This window comes from Ambystoma mexicanum, chromosome 10 (assembly GCF_040938575.1).
Source record: "Ambystoma mexicanum isolate Mex_15411 chromosome 10, UKY_AmexF1_1, whole genome shotgun sequence".
Taxonomy (NCBI): domain Eukaryota; kingdom Metazoa; phylum Chordata; class Amphibia; order Caudata; family Ambystomatidae; genus Ambystoma; species Ambystoma mexicanum.
Window position 1 is genome coordinate 1,185,502,416 of NC_090932.1, and position 14,759 is coordinate 1,185,517,174.

Sequence of the window (14,759 nt, forward strand, 5' to 3'; positions counted from 1 at the left end):
GTTAGGGTTCCTGGAGCACACCCAAATTCCCATTTTCGATGTAATCTTTGCAGGGTGCCTATCGTACCAATCAACACATTACCTTCTAGGCTAAGATACACTTTCACATATGGCACAATGATCGTATCAGTGGATAGTGTGACCACCTTCTCATAGGACAGGACACATTGACAGGTATTTGCATACCAGAAACCTCTAATGGCAAACTCTAGATACAAATATTCCATATTAACATTTTGTGGTAGGCGCAATAATTTCTTCAAAAGTTTGGCTTCAAATACCACTATGCGTTTAACAAAAAGCCAAGTACCCGCAGAGTACTGACTGCACGTTCTGCGCCGGACCCTGCTGGTTCATTGCCTTTGTTTGAAGAATTGTTTACTTCAACTTACTTCAACTTCTTTTGGACTTTGTGGACTTTGGAAATAAGCCCCGCCCCCTGCTGACGTCCACTCTTCAAATTCGGATTCTGTGCGCACCTGCGCGTGTGCACCCAGCCGAGTACCCGCAGAGTACTGACTACATGTCTGCGCCGAACCCTGCTGGTTCATTGCCTTCGTTTGAAGAATTGTTTACTTCAACTTCTTTTGGACTTTGTGGACTTTGGGTAACTTTGTGGAAGACTACTACGCTGCTATACTGCTATACTGCCCTTCAAGTTATCTAAAACACCTAATTTACGTTTATTTCTGCATTTTAGAAATAAGCCCCGCCCCCTGCTGACGTCCACTCTTCAAATTCGGATTCTGCGCGCACCACCCAGCCGAGTACCCGCAGAGTACTGACTGCACGTCTGCGCCGGACCCTGCTGGTTCATTGCCTTCGTTTGAAGAATTGTTTACTTGAACTTACTTCAACTTCTTTTGGACTTTGTGGACTTTGGGTAACTTTGTGGAAGACTACTACGCTGCTATACTGCTATACTGCTATACTGCCCTTAAAGTTATCTAAAACACCTAATTTACATTTATTTCTGCATTTTAGAAATAAGCCCCGCCCCCTGCTGACGTCCACTCTTCAAATTCGGATTCTGCGCGCACCACCCAGCCGAGTACCCGCAGAGTAATGACTGCTGACCGCTGCAGTAGATTATTCTGTCGGTGGGCGGTTAATTAATTTACTTAATTTACTTCCTCTCAGTCTTCTTTCTAAGGTTTAATTATTAATTAGCTCTTGTCACGTCGCCTCACTTTATTATCAAAATAGTTGTTGTTCCCAGTTTGCTTAAATGAATAGACTCACGTCTGGCATGCCACGTGTTCCAAGCCTAATATCTCACCGGAAGAGTCTTCCTATGTCCCCGGTAAGTGCTTGCCCAACCAAACTAGGTACAACTTCAAAAACAAATATTGCGTTTTCCCCTGCCATCCGCAATTTTCTAAAAAATTCTGACCATATAGAAACAATAACTACAGACACTCTCAGGAAAACTAATGATTCAAGAGCATTAGCTAACTTAGCTCTACTTGAACAACGTGGAAAAAAGAACACAGTCCAACCATCCTGTATGTCTGACGCAACTATGCAACGCTGCGTGTCAATGGCATCTAACTCCTTGTCTGAAGAGCATTTCAGTACACCTGCTTACTTTACTGAATTTTCCATCCCGCCACTTACGCATAATCTCAAGCAACCTCCCCAAGCTCCTATGCCTCCACCATTGTACTCGCAAATAGCAAACCCCCTGTTTACCGAGCCATCAGGTGCCAGGCAAGAGGCTCATTCTTGTCAGGAAATATCTGATACTCCGCTTCCAATTCCTCCCCCTCTCTCCTCTTCTACACAACACAAGTGGTAGAAGTTCCGTCCAATAACTCGGTTTTTCATTGTCCTTCAAATTCTAAGAACATGAACATCTCAGCTCTATCCAAAACACCTGAGCTTTACACCACCGATGTTCCTGACGACATCATTTCACCTGGTAACTCGCAATCATCATTAGTCGCTGCATTCTCTAAGCCCTTACCGTCATTTGGATTCCCTTCCATTTCTAATCCGGCTTTAGAAGCGGCATTAACTGCCATTAATACAAGTATTTATTTGGTTGTCAAACTCTTTGAAGTATTGGATCTTAGATCCACAGTGCAACATGAATCTGTTCTACTTCTGCACAAAAAGATTGACTGGATTGCTTCATATACAAATAATTTGCCTATATCTGTACCAACGGTCGAGCCTTCATGTGTAATGCCCTTGGAGAAATCACCAATAGATGAAGTAATCGATGTAGAACATGCAACAAACACTCCTTCACCGCCCACTAGTCCTACAGTGTCAATCACTAACTCTCCTGAACTATAAATTATTGAAAAACCTCTATATGATATATTCTCAAAACCTATTTGCATTAACAAGCGAAGAAGGAGAGGTAACAGGAAGCGTACTTCACAAAATTTTGACACATCCAACCGCAACCTGGACATCGAACAAAGACCCCCAAAGAAATCTAAAAAAACCTCCTCTCTGCCTAAAAGCAAAAATTCCAAATCCAAAACTAAAAATGTTATTGCCAATTTGGTCGCTGCTGATCTCTTGTCCTTAGAGTCATCCAGTATATCACCAGAACTAAGTACTAAGGCTCCATCTACCGCGCTACCTTCTGCATCGCTGTCAATCGAGGCTGGTGATCTCTCCAAAGGTAAGAAGTCTGACCTTTTGCCATTTGCTTCCATAGAGAATGAAGAGATAAATGTCACCCAGGATCAATTTATGAATTTAGCTGTTCATCCTAATGACCCAATCATTGATGATGTCTATTATGGGCTACATAATGGTATACCTGCCCTACAACAGATACAACCGACGTTCCATGTGAACTTTGACATTCCTTCAACTCTGTTTAAAACTCTTGATCAAAGAAGGAATGACTTACTGCCAGGCACATCACTTCCAAGTAGAAATTTTACATCACTAAAATCTACACCTCCGACTATATCAAACACTACTTTGAGTGCACTACAGCAGTACTCATCCTTGAAAGAACCTATAGTCAATATTATTAAACAGACTTCACAAAGTACTCTGGCTCCCACATTTGATCTGATGCCCTTAGACATCATTCATGAAGATCTGAGACCAGAGGGCTATTTACCAAATCCTTCTATGTTACAAGATGAGCATATTAGAGTTACAATGCTTGATAGGGTATTTGCAGATCCATTTCCTAACCGTTCAACACTTTTGCTAATTTTGAATTCAGTACCGTCCCTGTGCCAAGTAAATTCTGATGATATAGAACTAGTATGGTACCCGGTTCCTGCTCAACAGGATATTAGTCTTATAAATGTCAATTCTAGAATCGTGAGGAACCTGACATGGAACAAAAGACAAGAATAATATAATAGAGGTCTATGTCTAGAAGAGTTCCTTTCTCTGCCTGTTCCAAACGATTCTGTTCCAAAAAACCAAAATAGTTTCTCTAACCAAAATGGTAACAAAGAAGCACCCTCCTGTTCGTGCAAGACTGACTCTCGACCAAACGTCTTGCCCCCTCCATCAAGATGGGACTGGCTAAGCCATAAAATAAAGAACTGTCAAAGTCAGACAAACCACTAGAATAAACTCCTGGGCGCATTCCATAGTTGTTCCCTGATATCATGGAAACTGGACTTCAGTTTCTGGACTAGGTAACTACATGGGTGCTAATGGCGATATTAACCTCGGCGGCGGGCCGACCCTGTCGTTTACGGCACTGCTGCCCTCGTTAATGGACCCTGGCTTCGCTCTGGCCCTTAACTTGGGCCACGACCCATTACCGAGGGGCTCGGCCCACCACCTTGGTTAAAATCGGCTCATTATTTTTAGCGCCTGATATACAAATGCTTTTTACGTGGTGCAATCCCATTGAAAAACCTGTTTATAAATCAGGCCCTTGGTATTTCTGACAGATAAAAAGGTAACTATTCTAAATTGGGAACACTGCGTGTCTGTGAGACTTGCCTACCTACCCAACTTGGACATTACTGAATCAGAAAGTGAGCAGGAGGTGTTCAGTTACTCCTGGTGACTTCCGGAATATGGCACTGCCGCTGTTATGCCTTCTGAGGTGGCGTGAGGCTCCTAGGAATGCATGGCATTGTTAGAAGAAGTCCTCTATTTCCTCACGAGCTGCCGACCAAGTTCATGCCTAGTTGCTCCTGGTTTAACATCCATAGCAACCAAAACATAGCCTTACCCCCATAGCAAACTGGATAGGGACCATCATAATAATCTCAGCTCAGTGATAAGGCCCAACCAACTGGCGAACAGCCACGTCCCTTCAAACTCCAGATGAAATCACCCACCAAACTTTCAGCCAATTACAGTGACTAACCAACATTAGTGCCAGATGTGCACAACGCAGCAGCCAGAGAGAGCAGACCAGAGCTTTAAAGTGCTTAACACAACTCTCAAATACATCAATGAATAGAGATGAAGAGAATACAATTAGCGGTATCCAGTGATTTCGCCGAAAACTATTTCAGAGAGGGATTTTTTAACGAAACAAAACAGCGAAAAAAACACTGAATTAAAAATAAAATATTTATGGTGGTAAGGTGATAAAACAGGTGGGGAGAGGTTTGGGGTGGGTACTACACTCATAGGGAAACAGTAGGATTGGGGGGGGGCCCATATAGAAACAGAAATTCAAGATTTTTTTCGATGATTTTCTTTCGTTAAAATAATCGTTCTTTGAAATAGTTTTTGCTAAAATTACACAGAACCACAATTAGCCTGCATAATATAAAATGTGAACATTGTGCATGTCAAACAACAAATAGATGTTTTTATCTGAAAGCCAAATTGATAAGCTCTTGGAGGAAGCCAACACACTTAAAAATCTCCCCATCACAACACTGAAGCTTGGGGGGTTCGTGCTCCTCCAAGAGCCAGGCCGCGGAAAGGCTGGAGACAGGATTGACTCACAAGGGGACAGAAACAGAAAGTGGCCTGCTCTTGCTACACCCCTGCTTACTGGAACAAGATCCAGGTGGCAAGCCAGACCTCGCCAACACTCCCGCAGTTCAGCTTGGAGCTCAAGACCTTCATCTTCATTCAATGCCTAGGCTTGGTTGGAACTATTTCAAACCCCAAAACAAGTGTGAGAAGGGATCCCCGTAAGCTTCATGGCCAGTAGTAACGTGAACCTATTTCCATTCATTGTGTTGGAGCCTAAGGCTCTCCCTCGTTCTGTTGGTCTTTTGCGTGAGCTGGGGGACTGGCTGTGGCATCCAGGAGCCTGCACACGGTCACTTACTTCTACAGGTGGGAACGTCGCAATACTTCCAGTACACGCCCTCTTCGTGCTCTGCAATGTAGCACCATGGGCTGACGTCGCCGTCAGGATTTCTGGAAGAGACAAGAAGAATTGATGTTAGAAGCCAGCTAGGGTGCCCACCGAATGCCACTTCCTGCACTATTTAAATGTTTACGTTTATCTTTATTTACTTTATATAGCACTTTAATGCAAATGGGCCCGGTATGCCATTGAAGGCAGGGCTTTTTAAAACAAGTTCAACATTGTTACAATATTTTTTAAAGCATGAAGTTTAGGCTTCACATATGCAAGATAGAGCAAAAATGAACGAGTATTTAGCAACAATGTCTGCTATCATTGATGCAGTGTGGGGAAGTAAGCTCTCCTGCATGTCTCTACGCAACACGTGGCTCTATTGCTTGTCATCGGGGGAAGCCATTATCAGCTACACTCCTTAAAAGGGATGTACCAGGGAGTCAGGATGTCAAGTTGGACTTCATAGACCTTTAACAGATAGCTGCACATACATAGCCCAGAGAAAATCTGAACTTCCAAATCACAAAACAAGCAACACTGCAGAGCCAGAAAACCAAGAGTCCTCCCGGTAGGCAGGACAGTTCTCAAAATCCAGGAAATAGACTCCGAGCTTGTGGTCTCCAATCTCTCTGGATTCAAATGTAGACCATTCATTTCATGCAAATCAAAGAAGCAGTATATTTCATACACGACTTCCTGTGGGATCTCACTAGCAGAAACCATTCGAGGGCTTTGTTACTCATATGCTCCAAAACCTACCTGTACTCGCTGTAATCCTCTGCCCCGCTCCTCCCCCATCTCTTGCCACTGTCTCCTTGCGTGATGGGCCTCATTGCAACAACCCTCCCTCTTGAAACTCCTCCTATTCATCTTCAGACATATCCATGGCCTTGCCTACCTTTACCTAGACAGCCCTATCTCTCGCTACGCCCCCACTGACGCCCTGCCATCCAGCAGGTCCCCTAATCCCCTTCAATATTCTAACACTATTCTTGTTCTGACCCTCACTCGCGTTCCTTTGTCCTCCTTGCCCCCACAACTGGAACTACCTTCACCTTGAGACCCAAATCACTACAATCAACCATGAATCAACACATTTAAAATCCACCCTGAAACTCCATGTCCTCTTCCTTGAAGAACCTGCTACCACCACCCACTGCATAGAACAACCCCTCCCTACTCCGCTTTCCCCTTGCAAAACTCAATGTGCAATCCAACTCATTGTAAATAACTGTTCCCAATATTTATCCTCCCACTTAGCAACTCGTTACAAGTATGGCGGTGCCGTAGAAATGTGGTGTAGTTTGGATACCATCACGTTTCTGACAGTAACAAAACTACCACCACTTGTATTGCACCCCCAAACTGCGAGATCTGCCTTGCAGTGGAGGATTTTTCTCCATCATGATACAGGTGGTAAATCCTCCACTTAAACGCCAACATCAGTGGATTTACCGCCGCAGAATTACTGCTTGCAGTAAATCTGCTGAAATCCCCTGGAGTCCTATGGATTTCAAATATGGAGACTAAGCGTGCCATAGCATCACTGAAAATCCACGGGTAAATACACGGGACTGAGTGGCAACAACGGTAACCGGTTTTGACTGTAATTTGGCAGATTTATCTCCGAATCACCACCAAACTCGGAATGAGGCAGTATATACCTAATCCTCATGTAAAGCACTACATTCAGTGGTTTCATCCCCAAGCATAGACAAGTGGTAGGTTTCAGGCCAGTAAATTTCATTGTGGTGGTAAATTAGATACATATATAAAGAGGGGGTGGGAAAAGGTGGAATGGGGTTTGTAAGGGGGAGGGAGGATGTGATGGGGCAGGCACATTAAAATAAAAAATAGATCCAGTTGACACAATGAAACTTACTGGTGTGAAAATGAGCACTTTCATATTTGGGGGGATGAACTACACAGAACTGTCAAGGACTGTGAAGGGGTATTTCTCCAGTCACTGTCATTCGCATGCATAGAACCTCTGCTTGAAGCACTGAGTATGTGAGCGGGTAGAGATGCTCAAGGCATCTCCGGAGTTGCTCCGGTTTTAGGCTTTGTGAATCAGGGAGCTCATCAGAGTAGTAAGATTAACTTCAGTGGAGATCTTTGTGAATGAGGATCAATGTTAGAGAGCACAACAAAAATAAAACAAGGAACATCATCTTCCCGACTGATGTGCAAGAGAAGGTGAGGTCTCCCAGGCAGATGGCAGGCAATCGGGAAGAGGAGGTTTGAGCCCAGTAATTGAGGGAGAAAGATCATTCTTGGTGGAAAGGAAGGTGCAAATCCCAGTTCTTGGCCAATGTTTGGAGAACCTCAGTCCTGGTAGGAGAATATCCCCTTACGTTCAAAAGATCTTGGGCAATACAGAATGTTTTGGTCTCAAAAGGTGTTATTGTTTGGTTCAGTTTATCAACATGCATAATAACCCAGCCAGCAGTTAAGGGGTTAAACACACTTCTCTAGGAACAAATAAAAGAAAGAACAGGCAATGAAAACATTCTTGAAGCCCTGCATTCCCGAATAAGGCAGCTCCTTTAAAGCACGACTATATTTCTGATGGGTGACATTTCCTTTTCATACCTTTCGCAGAAGTAATCTTATCCTCCCCCAAGGTCTAGAGATTATAATGCCAAAGAATTTAAAATGGCACATTAATACCTCTGCTGTCATTCAAGCCCGATCTTTTAGCTTGCGGTTGAATACAGACAAATTGTCTGATATTCCTACTGGAACTTTTTAACATTTTAACACCTTGGCGCCGTTAAGAGTTTTTAACATTTCTCCTGCACTGTAGGCTTCTTAGGGCGCCTCAAGGAGGAATGAGGAAAATGTGTCTCAAGTGTGATCTTTAATACTTCCGGGACTGGGTCACCAGCAGCGACCCAGGGAAAGTGAGCAATTCTCCACGATCCCTGGAGGGGGTGACCTGGCAGAGAGCCAGGGAAAGTGACTGGTCTTCCACACTACCTGGAGCGTGTCACCTGGCAGAGAGCCAGGGAAAGTGACCGGTCTTCCACACTACCTGGAGCGTGTCACCTGGCAGGGAGACAGGGAAAGTGACCGGTCTTCCACACTACCTGGAGCATGTCACCTGGCAGATAGCCAGGGAAAGTGACTGATCTTTCACACTCCCTGCAGTGGGCCACCTGGCAGAGAGCCAGGGAAAGTGACCGATCTTCCACACTCCCTGGAGTGAGTCACCTGTCAGAGAGCCAGGGAAAGTGACTGATCTTTCACACTCCCTGCAGTGAGCCACCTGGCAGAAAGCCAGGGAAAGTGACCGATCTTCCACACTACCTGGAGTGTGTCACCTGTCAGAGAGCCAGGGAAAGTGACCGATCTTCCACACTACCTGGAGTGTGTCACCTGTCAGAGAGCCAGGGAAAGTGACCGATCTTCCACACTACCTGGAGTGTGTCACCTGTCAGAGAGCCAGGGAAAGTGACCGATCTTCCACACTCCCTGCAGTGGGCCACCTGGCAGAAAGCCAGGGAAAGTGACCGATCTTCCACACTACCTGGAGTGTGTCACCTGTCAGAGAGCCAGGGAAAGTGACCGATCTTCCACACTACCTGGAGTGTGTCACCTGTCAGAGAGCCAGGGAAAGTGACCGATCTTCCACACTACCTGGAGTGTGTCACCTGTCAGAGAGCCAGGGAAAGTGACCGATCTTCCACACTACCTGGAGTGTGTCACCTGTCAGAGAGCCAGGGAAAGTGACCGATCTTCCACACTCCCTGGAGTGAGTCAACTGGCAGAGAGCCAGGGAAAGTGACCGATCTTCCACACTCCCTGGAGTGAGTCAACTGGCAGAGAGCCAGATAAGGTGGCTTCATTGTCCCTGCTACCTACAAAACACCATAGCACTTTCAGTTCTTAGCGCTGTCTGAACAAACACGCAGATGATGCACAGTTGTGCACACAAAGTGCACACACATGCACACACAATTGGTACACGCTGGTCCGATTTCAGAGTGTGGTGGAGGAGGTCTACCATGGAGGAAGTTGAGAGCGTGGTAGAGGAAGTCTACCTCACTACTTCTGCCCTACCCACAGGTGGGACTTGTTTTAGCTTGGATGGCAGATGTTCCTCCTCCGGCATGCCTCGTGGCTGCTTTTTCCCATCCCCTTCCTACCAGTTCTACATGGAGCAGTGGAAACCTGGAGCAGCAGGGACTCTGTCTGGCAGAAACACATACGTGAGGGTCCGACTCCATCACGAAAGAAACTCTGTTCCGTGGAGTCAGCATTGCTGTGGGACCCCCCTAAGACTTACTGGTGGAAGCTACAAGCTACTTACTTGATTGATAGGACTGTTTTTACGCTGCCTATGTAAAATCACATCACATGTTTATATAGCAGTTTATGCCAGGTTCTTCCTGCTTCTAAGCACTGTAAAAGGGCCACTGTTACCCAATCCAGCAGTAATCAATGCGTTCACCTTGCAGGCTGAGTACAGATGTCAGGGGCAGGACTTAACTCGCTGAGCTCCCTTGCTAGTTAAAGGGACAGCTGACTGGTTACGCAGACAGCACACGTATAAGGGGTCCAAGGCTATTTAATTAAGATCGCGACTGCTTTTCTGACAGCAGCGCTTCAGCTCCTGGACTCCACCCTTAGAGCAGGATTGAGTGAAATGACACGACGCTCGCTCAGGCCCAGGACGCGTTGACAGCAGGGCGTTTAGGCCCTATCCGCTTCCACAGCGAAGGTATCCGCGAACTTCAAGGCTCAGCCCTGAACTTTCAATACCCTATTTATAGGGCACTCAAGGCTCCCTCTAGGAGGCATGGAAGAAGTGTGGGAGAAATCACAGACAGCGTCTAATTAAAGGAGAAGTAGAGGCGTGCAGATGGAGGGCTCGTTGGCACATTGTCCAGAGCAGGAAAACCCTGTACTTATGCGAGTATTTAAAGAGTAACCATATTTAACCGCCTTTGAAGAAAAATGAGTCAGGAGCGCATGCCGCAGACTTTGGAGGTTTCCGCCTTCCACCATTCTTGGAAGGGTGCCACCTGCAGAGAGCTAAAAAAAAGCCTCTGTTGCGTTGCAAGACACTTGCATCCATCTTTTGTTTTCTTTCCTATTCAGGATGCACAACACAGCGATCTTGGTTCTGGACAAACAAGATTCTGAAGTAGACCGGAACGGGGATTTATATATTTATATAACGGTAGGAGACATTATTGTAAAGTAATTATATTTATTATATTCAGTATTTAATACATAAACAAGTTACATGTAAGAAAGGAGGAGGGAGTCTGCTACCAGTAAAGGGAGCTGGGCAGTTGTGTTTTGACCACAGCTCTCTCTTCTAGAACTCTTATAACTCCTGGATTCCAAGCATTGTGATTATACATGCTGTAATGTAGTCAGGCATGTCCCACTGAGGTCAGGCAGCTCCAACTATGAGGTTGTCGTACTACACATCTCCTTCCCTTTCTATTGTTCACAAACTATATACAGAAACTGACAACCAGAAGTTCTATCTGGTTCATGCAAATTCCACATAGTCTTCCATCCTCTTCGGCAAACGATAAGCTCTGCCAGATCTGGACATGCCTCCATCATATCTGGAGGTAGTTGGCAAAGAAAATTGAGCTTGTTCAGATTTGCCATCACATTTCTTCTTAACAAAACTATAACAATCACTCTTCACCCTACTGTTCATATTTTTAGAAATTCTAACATTTCTATCCATCCTATCCCCTACATTTCTCTTTTCTTTTTCATTAAGAACCTTACTTTCACACATCCAAATTCTTTCTACATTCCATATTCTTTTATCCTCTGTTCTGACAGCATGACGAAAAGCCTCTATAACCTTAATGGGTTTGGACCATTTGCATGGTCCACTTCTTAGAGCAGGAGGGAGTAAAACCTTGACAAATTTACCAATAGCTGTGGACATATCATATTTGTTGCTACGTACTTTCTTATCATAATTTATCTTGTTTTTCTTTTGCATTTCTCTAATTTTTTTTTTTGCATTTACTAGATTCTTCTCTATTTCCTTACTTTCTTTGATGAGCCAAATGGGAGCCAATTTTGTGTTTGCCTTCCTTCCCCTACTATGCTCAAAGGGAGACACACCTGTACTGGTATGTGGAGTAAAGCGATGTGCAATTACTTTCTCCCTGACAGCATCTTCCCAGTCCATCCCATTGGCCCAAGCCATCCTGATGGTTTCTTTCAATATTTTATTAAAGCGTTCCACTAATCCATTAGTTTGAGGATGGTAAATGGAGCTGGTCTTATGCTCAATGGCAAATTTTTTACAGAAGTCTGCCACTTCTTTAGACTTAAATTGGGTACCGTTGTCGGAAAGAATACTTCCTGGATACCCTTCCCTCTCACAAATATTTGATAAAAAATCAACTACAGTTTTGCCCGTGACACTGGAAGTAATTAAAACCTCTACCCACCTGGTGAGGAGGTCTATGACTACCAAACAATACTTTTGTACACCTTTACAACATATGGGGCCCAACACATCCATACTTATATCCCTCCAAGCACTATTAGGAATGTCGGTAATAACCATTGGTTGCCTAGAACCCACACATTTTTTTTCATCATCACAACAAAGGATACATTCCCTAATATATCGCTCAATCTGCAAGTCGCAGCCAGGCCACCAATAGTCGTTCCTAATTCTTTGCTTGGTCTTTATGACTCCTTGATGACCTTCATGTCCTAGTTCTATAATCTTTGAACGAAGCTCCATTGGAGGAATTACTTTATCTCCTCTCATCATAAAATCCCCTTGTACATAAAGTTCATCTGCAACAGGCCAAAAAGCACTTAAATTGGCTTCTTCAAATTTAGATTTCTTCATACACTCATGACTTTGAATCAATTCTTTTAATTTCTTGATGTTATGATCATTTGATTCGGCATGATCCCAATCATCCTTTGATATGGAAGAAGTTTCCACACAGAAGACAACATCCATGTCATCATCTTCATCGACCACCTCGGAAATGTTAGTTAAACGAGATAAGCAATCAGCAGACACATTCTTTATTCCTGGAACGTATGTCACAGTGTATTCGAACTCTTGCATCATCATGACCCATCTTCTCATCCTGTTGGAAACTTTATTGAGACCCTTTGACATGAACACTTGGGTTAATGGCTTATGATCAGTTCGAAACTCAACTTGGTTTCCCCATATAAAGCTTCTAAATTTGTCAGATGCCCACTTGATGGCTAACGCTTCCTTCTCTATGGTGGCATATGAAATCTCTGCTCCCTTGAGTAGTCTTGATGCAAAAGCAATTATAGCTTCATGCCCATCCTTCTCTTGGGACAACACAGCCCCCAGGCCTACATTGCTGGCATCCGTAGTGATGATAATCTTGTCACTGGTACTAAAGTTCTTCAATGCAGGAGCAGAATTTATCGCATTCTTTATATACTTGAATTCATCTTCACATTCCTCATTCCACTCAAACACTTTCTTCTTAAGTGCCTCTCTTAATGGAACAGTATGGATGGCAAAACCCTTGACAAATTTAGAATAGTATTCAGCCATACCAATGAATGTACGAATCTCATCCTTGTTACTTGGGCTTGGCATTCCCACAATGCTGTTGACTAATTGTGGTTTTGGAAAAATTCCTTCTGCTGTAATTTTATGTCCCAAATATTCAATTTCTGTGCAATTTATTTTGCATTTGTCCTTGCTCAAAGTCATGCCTGCATCGCATAATTTTTTACATACATGCAATAGTCTCTCATCATGTAGTTCTTGAGTGATAGCATGAATCAATATATCGTCTTGAAAGCAAATGACACCCTTGGTATCTTTGAACATCCCATGCATAACTTTCTGGAACACTGATGCCGCCGATACTAATCCAAACGGCATTCTTTTAAATTGATATAAACCATCAGGAGTTATGAACGCAGTCAATTTCCTTGAACTTGTGTGAAGTTTGATTTGATGGTAAGCAGATGATAAGTCAAGAGTTGAAAATATTTTAGAAGGTCCAATGGTAGACACAATTTCTTGTATATTTGGTAACGGATGCCGATCAGGTATGACACATTTGTTCAACTCACGTAGGTCAACACAAATTCTAAGCTTTCCTGATTTTTTTCTTATTACCACAAGTGGTGAAACCCATTCACTGGCATCAATACTTTCTATGATTCCATTTTCTTCCATTTTCCTTATCTCCTTACTGACTTCCTCTCGTACGGCTAACGGAATGCTTCTCAATCTTTGAGCTATAGGTTTTTGGTCTGGTTTGAGTAATATCTGATGAGTATATCCTTGCAGGCATCCAATTTTATCTCGAAAAACTTTTAGCAAACCAGCTTTACCTATACCATTGTTACCATTAATCGATTCAGAATTGTTACCACTTATAGACAACACTGATTCCGTGTTGGTGGAATCAACTTTCACTCGTAATTTACTTTGGTGGGTCCAACTGAGTAGGGCAGTTTTCCCTTCACCAGTAATGTATATCTTGCCTTTGGCAACTCTGTTCTTAAATTTCAACTTTCCCCAATGCCAACCAATAACATTGATCTTCACACCTCCATATGCTCTTGGATTGATATCCGTCTCATGTAAAAACTCATGTTTAGTCTTGTTCCAAAATCGTCTTGGCAGAAGCGTATATTTTGCACCAGTATCAACCATCATACATACTTCATTTCCGTCAATAGACACCATGGCCCTTGGACTTTCCAACACTTCTTCATCGTCATCATCATCAGTTATGGTGCATACACAATCCTCTTGAATTTCTTTCTCACTGTGATCACTGTCAGAATTGTCCAATTCATAGCATTTTCACGTGATCTGCAACATCTGGAGAAGTGACCCTTCCCTTTGCACTTGCTACAAATGATCTTTAGTGCTGGACAATCCGGGTCATCAGCCCAATGATTCACATTTCCGCATCTATAACACCTTCCTTGACGTTTACTTTCCACTTTCCTTGATCGATTCTCTGGAATGTTTTTCCTGGAACTCTCGTATGATGACCCTTTTTGACTACATTTGCTTGACCTTTTGTCCACTTTCAACAAATTGTATTGTTTTGTGACAGATCTCCTTTTATTACTATTATTGTTGATCATGGAAATTGACTCCTCTTCAGGTGCATCATGCGATTTACTAATGGTGCTTCCTATTTTTACTTGTTTCAACTTGTTCTCTAATTCCTTGACACACTCTTCAGTGTGTTCTACTTCTTTTGCCACACGAAGAACAACGTCAAAGGAAGGATCACTTTCTGACCACAGTCTTTCCCTCACTTTACTACTGCGACACTCTAACATAAATTGGTCTCTGAGTCTCTCATCCAGTTGCTCATTGAAATTGCATGACTTTGCTAGTTTCCTCAATGCAGTGACAAACTTTTCCACACTTTCTCCCTCCTCCTGTGTGCGTTTGCCAAACTTGTAACGTTCTAAAATTATGCTCACCTTCTTTTCAAAATGTTTGTCAATTTTC

General features: G+C 43.5%; 1 protein-coding gene across 1 annotated transcript in view; it reads right to left on the reverse strand.

Annotated features, from left to right (window-relative positions):
• Window positions 1–14,759, reverse strand: part of KREMEN1 (kringle containing transmembrane protein 1) — a 403,359-nt gene that overhangs the window by 179,376 nt on the left and 209,224 nt on the right. The window contains exon 3 of the mRNA XM_069619171.1: window positions 5,237–5,328. Coding sequence (XP_069475272.1) covers window positions 5,237–5,328 — 92 coding nt within the window. The remainder of the gene's footprint in view (window positions 1–5,236; window positions 5,329–14,759) is intronic.